Source organism: Staurois parvus, unplaced genomic scaffold, assembly GCF_062004578.1.
Source record: "Staurois parvus isolate SC_StPar_1 unplaced genomic scaffold, SC_StPar_1.0 ptg000019l, whole genome shotgun sequence".
Classification (NCBI taxonomy): Eukaryota; Metazoa; Chordata; class Amphibia; order Anura; family Ranidae; genus Staurois; species Staurois parvus.
This window is the reverse complement of record NW_028317815.1, coordinates 4162457-4172500: the sequence shown is the minus strand read 5'-3', so window position 1 is coordinate 4172500 and position 10044 is coordinate 4162457. Positions and strand designations below refer to the sequence as shown.

The window sequence follows — 10044 nt, the reverse complement described above, 5'->3', positions numbered from 1 at the left end:
GATGGAGTGGTAGGAAGAGTGGAGGAGGTCAGCAAGTTAGCAGGGGGTGAGGTAGGCTTCCCTGAAGAGATGGGTTTTCAGGGTGCGCCTAAAGGAGAGGAGAGTAGGTGATAATCTGATGGGTTGGGGAAGGGAGTTCCAGAGGATGGGTGACACCCTGGAGAAGTCCTGGAGGCGGGCATGGGAGGAGAAGACCAGGGAACTAGAGAGGAGGTCTTGTGAGGAGCGGAGTGTGCGTGCTGGGTGGTACTTGGATATTAGGTCAGTGATGTAGTCCGGGGCAGTATGGTGGACAGCTTTGTACGTCAGTGTTAGGATTTTAAATTTGATCCGTTGCGCAATCGGAAGCCAGTGGAGGGATTGGCAGAGGGGGGTGGCGGAAATGGAGCGGTTGGAAAGGTGAATGAGTCTGGCAGCCGTATTCAGGATCGACTGAAGCGGGGATAGCCAGCGGCGAGGCAGGCCAGTGAGGAGGGAGTTGCAGTAGTCGAGTCGTGATATGATGAGGGAGTGGATGAGCTGCTTAGTGGTTTCTGGGGTTAGGAACGTGCGGATTTTGGCGATGTTGCGGAGGTGGAGTCTGCACGAGTTTGTTAAAGATTGGACTTGGGGCTGGAAGGATAGGTTGGAGTCCAGAATGACACCAAGTACTCTGGCCTGCAGAGCGGGTTTGATATTGGCGTTGTTGGATGTGATGTAGAAGTCAATGGGGGGTAGTGTTCGGGCTGGGGGGAAGACAAGGAGCTCGGTTTTGGAGAGATTCAGTTTAAGGAAGTGGAGCGACATCCAATCTGATATGTCGCTCAGTAGGTGTGTGATTTGGGCAGAGACCGAGGGGGAGAGGTGGGGGGTTGAGAGATAGATTTGTGTGTCGTCGGCATAGAGCTGGTAGTTGAAGCCGTGAGAGTGTATGAGTTGGCCAAGGGAGGAGGTGTAGATGGAGAAGAGAAGGGGCCCAAGGACAGAGCCTTGAGGGACCCCAACAGAGAGGGGGAGTGAGGGGGAGGTGGTAGCATTATAGCTAACGCTGAAAGAGCGTTGTGACAGGTAGGATGAGAGCCAGGAGAGAGCAGAATCTCTGAGGCCGAGGGAGTGTAGTATTTTGAGGAGGAGGGGGTGGTCAACTGTGTCGAAGGCCGCAGAGAGGTCAAGGAGTAGGAGCACTGAATAGTGGCCATTAGCTTTGGCGGTTAGGTCGTTGGAGAGTTTGAGTAAGGCGGTTTCGGTGGAGTGTAGGGGGCGGAAGCCAGACTGTAGGGGATCGAGGAGGTTGTTGTTGTTGAGGTGAGAGCATAGGCGGGTGTAGACGAGGCGCTCGGAGTTTAGATGTAAGTGGGAGCAGGGAGATGGGTCTGAGGTTGTTCGGGTCATTGGGGTCCAGGGAGGGCTTTTTAAGTATGGGGGTGATGTGTGCATGCTTCAGTGGGGAGGGGAAAGTGCCGGAGGAGAGGGAGAGATTAAAGATGTGGGTGAGGGAGCGTAGGATGGAGGGGGAGGGAGGTTGTAGGAATTGTGAGGGGATAGGGTCGAGGGGGCAGGTGGTGAGGCGGGCATCAGAGAGGATCTTGGAGACTTCCTCGATGGTAGTAAGGTCAAAGGTGTGGAGTGTTGGGGGAGCTTCAGTATGAGGAATGTAGGGTGGGGTGGGAGTGGAGGTCAGAGCAGTGGTGGGGCCGTGGGAGAGGGGTGATGAGGGGGTAGCTGAGTGAGGGGGAACGGGGTTGGAGGGAGTTTGAGCAGTGACGAAGTCCCTGCGGGTAATGTCGAGGGGGAGGGGGGATGAGGAGGTAGCTGTGTGAGAGGGGACGGGTTGAGAGGGGGTGTGAGTTGCGGCAATGTCCTTGCGAATTGTGTCAATCTTGTTTTTGAAGTGATTGGCAATCTCAAGGGTGGTGAGTGAGGTGCTGGGTGGAGGTGGGGGTGGAGAGAGTAGAGAGTTGAAGGTGGAGAAGAGTCGGCGAGGATTGGAGGAGAGGGCCTTGATGAGGGTCAGGAAGTAGGCTTGTTTGGCTGCGTGGAGGGAGGAGGTGTAGGTGCGGAAGGCAGATTTGTAGCAGGTGAAAGCTTATTGGGATTTTGTTTTGCGCCATAGTCGCTCCAGGGCACGACTGCGTCGTTTGAGGGTTTTGGTGTGATCAGTCTGCCAGGGCTGGAGCGGTCGGAGTCTGATGTTGCGTGTGGTTAAAGGCGCTAGTGAGTCAAGGGCTGCTGACAGCGCGTTATTGTAGGCAGTCATAGCCAAGTCGGGGCAGGACAGGGGGAGGATGCGGTCGTGGAGTTGATCAGCTGCAGAGTGGAGGGGGGCAGGGTTAAGGTTGCGGAGGTTACGGCTGGTAGTAGTGTGACATTTGGAGGGGTAGGCGTTGGAGGACGAGGAGATAGAGAAGGTGATCAGGTTGTGGTCAGAGAGAGGGAAGGGGGTGTTAGTGAGGTTGTGGGGAGCGCAGCGGTTGGAGAAGACAAGATCAAGGATATTACCGTCGGAGTGGGTGGTGGATTGTATGCACTGTGCAAGTGCAAAGGAGGAGGTTAAGTGGAGGAGACGGGCTGTGTCTGGGTTATCAAGGTTGACAGGGATGTTGAAATCCCCAAGAATGATGGTGGGTAGCTCAGAGGAGAGGAAGAAGGGTAGCCAGGAGGAGAAGTCATCCAGGAAGCGGGGTATGGATCCAGGAGGCCGGTATATCACAGCAATCTTCTGGGGGGTTGAGGAGAATAATCGGACGCAGTGGGCCTCGAAGGAGGAGAAGGATAGGGAGGGGGGGTTTGGGAGGACTCGGAAGGTGCTCTGCGGTGACAGGAGCAGACCAACCCCACCACCTTTACGACCGTTAGGTCTGGGTGAGTGGGTCCAGGTGAGACCTCCATAGGAGAGTGCAGCAGGGGAGGTAGAGTCAGTGGGCTGGATCCAGGTTTCCGTGATCGCCAGGAGGTTGAGGGAGCTGGAAACAAAGAGGTCGTGGATGGCGGTAAGCTTGTTGCACACCGATCGGGCGTTCAGGAGTGCACATGAAAACGGGGGGGAGATTTTAGGGAGCAGGGGGACAGATACTAGGTTGCGGGGGTTGCGGTAGGACATGGAGGCGGGAGGGTGTTGTGCGGGTGAGGGAGGTGGTGGAGGGCCAGGATTCGGGGAGATGTCTCCCGCGGCTAGGAGGAGGAGAAGAATGAGAAAGGTGGCATGGGAGCGGGATGTGCAGGAGCGTGAGAAACTCCTAGTGGAGGTGTTCGGGTCAGTGGGAGAGTGGAATAATAGGAGGAGGTGGTGGGTGCCATAGAGGGGCGAAGGAAGCAGTGAGGACACAATATACAAATGTTTAGGAGGAGCAGAGGGATATAGTGAATGGATTTTGGGAATGGAGGAGAGGAAAATGAGGAGGAGTAGAAGAGGCATTTTGGGGGGTGATGAGAGCAGTAGTAGGGAGATGATAGCAATGAGGGGGAGATGTGCAAGTTTTGGGGTGGAGCAGAGGGGTAAAGAAATGAGATTTGGGAACAGAGGATAGTAGTATGAAGAGGAGTGTATTATATAAAGGTACACAGAGTGGGACTCAGGCATGTAAGAGATGTTTCCCAGGGTGTTTGCTTGCAGTCTGTCCAGCATGCAGTAGAGTTTCTTGCTGTTGTTGTGTCTTTCTGCTGCTCAAGTTCAACTGCTGTGTTTAACTGCTTCGCACTCTTTCGAAGCCGCACCCCCATCAGAGATCTCCCCCCATGAGCTGATCTAAATTTATAGGGAGATGCTCAAATGAGCATTCAACTCCACCCCAATTAGAAGCTGATAAGGCTCACATGAATAGTGGGGGATGTCTCATAGGAACCAGGCTACAGTCGTAAACTGGGTGCAACTGGAGGTGAGGACTGCTCAACATACACACAAATATAAATACACCATTTGTTCTGAATATAACAGGAGTGAAAGCGATATTGAGTTAGGAGTGGAGGTAGGAGAGATGCATTTACCCAGGGGGAAAACAGCAGGAGTCAATGCGTTTGAGTTAGGAGTGGAGGTAGGAGAGATGCATTTACCTGTGAAAGTAGAGAAGGCATAATTAGATTGATAAAGATGAAACGAGGGTGGACATTTCAGCAAGACAATGATCCCAAACACAAAGCCAAGGAAACTTTCAATTAGTCCAAAAGAGAAGAAATAAAACTGCTAGAATGGTCCATCCAATCACCTGACCTGAATCCAATAGAAAATCTATGGAAAGAACTTCCAGTTCATAGAGGCCCACAGAACCTTCAAGATTTGAAGACTGTGTGGAAGAATGGGCCAAAATCACACCTGACCAATGCATGTGACTGGTTTCTCCATACAGGAGGCGTCCTGAAGCTGTCATTACCAACAAAGGATTTTGTATGAAGTATTATTGACGTGAAATTTTCACATTGTGAACACACTAACTGAAATGTATTTAATACCTTTTTAGAAATATATTTACTGAGAAAAATGGTGATGTGTTCAATACTTATTTTACTCACTGTATAAAAAAAGAGCCTATTTCAGCGGTTAGTTGTAATTTTTCTTGGCAAAGAGCAAACAGAGGGAGTGTATGGGAAAGAGCCGACAACTACACAAGGTGACTACGGTTTCCATAACCTGGGCCCTAGGTTAACCATTTGCCTACCTGGCACTTATACCCCCTTCTTTACCAGGCCAATTTTCAGCTTTCAGCGCTGTTGCACTTTGAATGACAATTGCGCGGTTGTGCAACACTGTACCCATATGAAATTTTTATCATTTTTTTTTTCTCATAAATAGAGCTTTCTTTTGGTGGTATTTACTCCCTGCTGGGTTTTTTTACTTTTTGCGCTATAAACAAAGAAAGTGCAAAAAATTTGAAAAAAAAAAAAAGTTTCTTTGTTTCTATTATAAAATTTTGCAAACAGGTAATTTTTCTCCTTCACTGATGTGTGTTGATGAGGTAGCACTGTTGATGGGTACTGATAGGCAGCACTGATGATGGGTACTGATAGGCGGCACTGACTGGCGGCACTGCTGGGCACTGACTGGCACAACTGTTGAGCACTGACTGGCACAATTGCTGGGCACTGACTGGCGGCACTGCTGGGCTGCACTGCTGGGCACTGGTGGGTGGCACTGCTGGGCACAGGTGGGCGGAGCTGGTGGGCGGCACTGCTGGGCACAGGTGGGCAGAACTGCTGGGCACCGATCATCAGGGCACTGATGATCGGTGCCGATCCCTGCTCTGACAACTACTGGTACTTTCCTCATGCTCTGACAGCGAGAGGAAAGTGCAGCCGAGAACCGGCAATTGCATTTCCCGGTGATCACGTGGTAAAAGGCTGCTGTGATTGGCCTTTTACCACATCACGTGATCAGCTGTGTCCGTAGGACACAACGATTATGGAGATTGCCGGGGGCACGCAGGAGAGCGCGTCCTGGGAGGACATCATATGATGCCTTTCCAGAACTGGCCGGCCGCAGTGTAGCCGTCATTTGGCTATCTGCGGTCGGCAACTGGTTAAAATAAAAAATAAATACACACACACATACACTTTTTCAGCCATTTTACTTCTTCTACCAAATCTATTTGTTTTACTCCATTTTGTATTTTTCTTTCTTTCTTAGCGGATGCTGATGCTTTTAGGATTCTCTGGGAAATGAAAATGAAGAAAAGACAGAAATGTCCATCACTTCCAGAAACCGTGACAGAACTTGGCACAGAGGATGGAAGTAAAGTGTACATTGTAGGCACTGCTCACTTTAGTGACAGCAGCAAACAAGATGTGGTAAAGGTACTAATCAAGCCAGCTTTAACATTGCTGTCCCTTGTGTATATTTATCAGGACCATATTGCAATTAACATTTTAGAAACAGACATTTGATTAATCAGAAGTATACACATGTTATTGTTAAGATTGAATTGTACAGGAGATTGTGTGAAATGTGTTGGTTTCCTCACACTTTAGATGTTACTAGACAAAGGCTTACTTTTCTCTTTCAGACCATTCAGGAAGTACAGCCTGATGTTGTTGTGGTTGAGCTATGCCAGTATAGAGTATCCATGCTGAAGATGGATGAAGAGACCTTATTGAAAGAAGCCAAAGAAATTAATTTTGAGAAGCTTCACCAAGCTATTAAACAGGTATCCTTTGTTTTGCTTACTCTGCCTTTTGTTATAGTATTTGAGTTTGATCTTCAGTCCCTATACAAGGCCATGTACTGTATATCTCAAAATGTTTCTAAGCGATGTCTGAAACCCCATGTGCTCTCGCTTAACCACTTGACCTCTGGAAGGTTTTGCCGCATTCATGCCCCGTGCATTTGTTTGCTATTCAGCACTTCACTACTTTTATTGGCAATTGCATGGTTATGCAGCAGTGTTTTATATATGTTTTTTTTTTTTTTTCACAGAAAGAGTTTTCTTTTGGTGGTATTTGATTATCACTCTTTTTATTTTGTTTCTTTAACTGCTCCCTGACCACCCTATAGCAGATATACTGCTACAGGGTGGCAAGTGTGTGTGATTTTTGCATTGCTGGGCAGGGGGCGCGTGTGCCCTACCCACGCTGCCATTTGCGGCTGTCAATCACCCGGTCCCGGCTGGTAATTACTCGCCGGCGCCTGGTGATTGCCGAGCATCTCCAACGGGGAGAAGAACTGTTTTATAACAAAACCAGTTCTCCTCCCTGTCAGCTAGTGCACTGCTTTGCATGGCTGTGCACAGCACAGCCATGCAAAGCAGTGTGATTTACAGTGAAGCACAAACACATGGCCCCATAGTAAAACACACCCAGCACACAGTTAAGCCTTTGATCATCCCTCATGTTAACCCCTTCCTGCCCAGTGCAGTGCACAGTGCTTTTTATTAACAGTGATCACTGTATTGGTGTCACTGGGGATGTCAGTGACACCAAGACGGTTCCACCCAGTGTAAGACTGCCCGCTAGAGTCCCGCTATAAGTCGCTGATCGCTGCCATTACTAGTAAAAATTTTAAAAAATTAAAAAATTCCATTATCTATATCACCATTTGTAAACACTATTGCTTTCTCGTAAACCAATTAATTTACACATATTGGGATTTTTTTCTTTTTTTTTTTTTTTTTTTTTTTTTTTTTTTTTTTTTTTTTTTTTAGCAAAGACCTAAATACTTTTTTTGATTTTTCTTCTTTTTTTTTTTTTTTTTTTATAGCACAAAAAATTAATAAATGCACAGGTAATCAAGTACCACCAAAATAAAGCTCAATCAGTGGGGAAAAAAGATGTAAATTTCATTTTGGTACAGCGTTGCGTGACCACGCAATTGTCAGTTAAAGTAACGCAGCGCCGTAATGCAAAAAATGGCCAGGTCAGGAAGGGGGATAAATCCTCAGGAGGGCAAGTGGTTAATTATATAAATGGAAAAAGACCAAAAAGTTTTGGGAAAAAATTTTTTTTTTTCTTTTTGTTATAAAAGCTATAAATACAACAAATTAAAAAAATCAAGTTTCTTATAAATTTAAGCCATAATGTATGTCTTTGGTAAAAGAAAAAAAAAAAGAAAAACCATGAAGTGATATTGGTTTGTGCGAAAATTATAGCTTCATATGCTGGAGTTTACGCAGCCATGACACTATACTGGTTATGGTGGTGATCAGCAGTCTGGCGCTAGCTGACAATGGTTGGGAGGTACACTAATTGGCACTGATATAAATATTGATACTAACACAGTGATCAGTGCTAATACTGCAGACTGTAACCACACTAATGACACTGGCTGGGAAGAGGTTAACATCTAGGCGCAATCAGGGGTTAATTGTGTGCCTAACAATGTTTAATATGTGCTGCTTTTTTCTTTACTATATGGCTGTTTTCACTCCCTGCAAAGCAGGGAGAAAAAAACATCCAGATCGCTGTTCCCCATACAGAGTTCTGTTTTTTTTTTTATATAAACACAGAACTGTGTGATTGGAAACAGTCAAAATCATTGGCTGAAATAGGCTGCCGAGCATGTGCGCACCCCAAACCTGAGAGCCGATCAAGTATCTCAGGCTGCAGTGGGGACACAGACAAGGATGGAGGGACAGGGAACAGCAGGTTCAACCAGGTATTTTTGCAGAATGCAGAAAATTAATCCCCTAGTGACTGAGTATGAATATCATGTAATATATGCTACTGACAGTTTTAAAATTTTATACCGGCTTGATATTTTGACATCCCCATCACCCCCCCCCAAATTCTAGCTTTAGGTGTATGGTCCTTCAAGCAGGTATTTGAGCTGCAGGAAGTCCCCTGTTCTTTTGCTCTTTCTTGCGCTTGGTTAACTTTTGTTTGCTATGTTCCCCACCCCTCAGTTGGACTGCTTTGGATGTCCAAAAGGTTAAAGACTTCTGTGTTCCTGAATGGATGAAATAGAAAATAGGTTTTGGTACTCGACATAAAATTATTTTCTGAGATTCTTCTTAGGGATACAGTGTTTGTGATCATAATGACTTTATACTGCTATGCTACAAATCTGAGGCATGCTGGGAGCAGTTATCCTGGGCTGGGCCACAGCTGTTTTGTTTGTCAGTGTCCAGTCCTTCTGTAGGCAGCAGTATAAACTCAAGGTTAGACTTCCTGTGTCCCACAGTGCACTCCAAGAAAAGGATTTTACAGTTATTGCAAAACCCTACCTTTTTTCAGATTTCATTAAAAAAATTCACAGCTGCTTGTAGGATTGAAGCTTACGTTTTTTTTTTTTAAACTGGAATACTCTTTGCATTATTGTATGTTTCATTATAGATTTATTTATTCCTTTCTTGTTGTGCCAGAATGGAGTTATGTCCGGTCTCATGCAAATCCTCCTTTTGAAAGTGTCTGCGCACATCACAGAACAGCTGGGAATGGCCCCAGGTGGTGAATTCAGAGAGGCCTTCAAAGAGGTGAGACATTTAGTGACTTTATAGCTATATAACAGTAAACAGATGGAGGGCTATAGTCCCCTTCTCTTGATGGCAATAGACTAAATGAATAAAAACAAGTAAGAAACCTATTCGTCACTATACCTCTTCATTGCCCTCCATAAGCAGTATTTCTTTACTTTGTTCCCTGATTGGAAGGCAGTAAATGGAATTTTTGTTCATAAATTGTTAGGATTAACAAACCGGATCACTAAAATAGTCCATTATCCCTGTCGCTCTGTATACAGGAAGACATCAGGTGCAATTTATTTATTTTGTGGTGCTACTTAATTCCATAGATTCACTCGGGCAACCTGAAACTGAGTTTGGACGTTTTCATTCCCAACAAGATCATGCGCAGGTTCATTCAACTTTCCCCTCATAATCCTGGTAATCTTGGTGTTTGTCTCTGAAGCCCAGGGGCAGCACAGTGGCATAGTACAGAAGTTTGCACTCCTGCCTTGCTGGCTGAGATGGATTTTAACCTCCCTAGCGGTATTCCTGAGTGTAGCTCGGGGTAAAATGTCAGTACCAAAAGCGGTAACCCCGAGCTACACTCGGGCTTACCATACGGCGCTGCATAGGGAGTCCCTGCAGAGCTTACCTTGTCCTGCGCTCCCACGATGTGTCCCCTGCAGCGTCCCCGGCCATCTCCTCCGGCCGATGCCGAAATCTGGCTTCTGTGTTCTGGTCCCTGTGACGTCGGGACGTACGGCCGCTGGCAACGGCGGGAAATTTTAAAAAATGTCATTTTTTTTCCAAACAAATTTTACATAGTAAAACATTGCTGTTTCAACCCATTTCACATACATTTTGTCCCTAGTGCTTTGTCCTGTGCCCTGCCTGCATTTTGTCTGTTCTTTCTGCCTGGAAACTGAGAAAAGTCCATGGCGTTCAAAAAGTGTCCCTTTTAGGTCAAAAGCGGTTTTAGACCAGCTAGAGAACAGCGATGGTAAATCAGAACCACTTGCAGAATTGAGTGATAATGATTCGTGGGGAAATTCGCCATCAGACACTGAAAACGATTTTGCGACTTTGCTCAGTGATGTGTGAACTTGGCTCTCTATTTCAAATTTCAGTGTTTTTGGTTTGATTATATTATTGAATTAAATGTATTATTATTATATTATTATTTTTTATGATTATTTATTAA

At 46.3% G+C, this 10044-nt stretch overlaps 1 protein-coding gene across 1 annotated transcript in view; it reads left to right on the top strand.

The window, feature by feature from the left end:
- The window catches only part of TRABD (TraB domain containing), a 54102-nt gene that overhangs the window by 26218 nt on the left and 17840 nt on the right, over positions 1-10044 (top strand). Inside the window, exons 4-6 of the mRNA XM_089684591.1 lie at positions 5597-5763; positions 5973-6113; positions 8763-8873. Of these exons, the coding sequence (XP_089540717.1) occupies positions 5597-5763; positions 5973-6113; positions 8763-8873 (419 nt within the window). The remainder of the gene's footprint in view (positions 1-5596; positions 5764-5972; positions 6114-8762; positions 8874-10044) is intronic.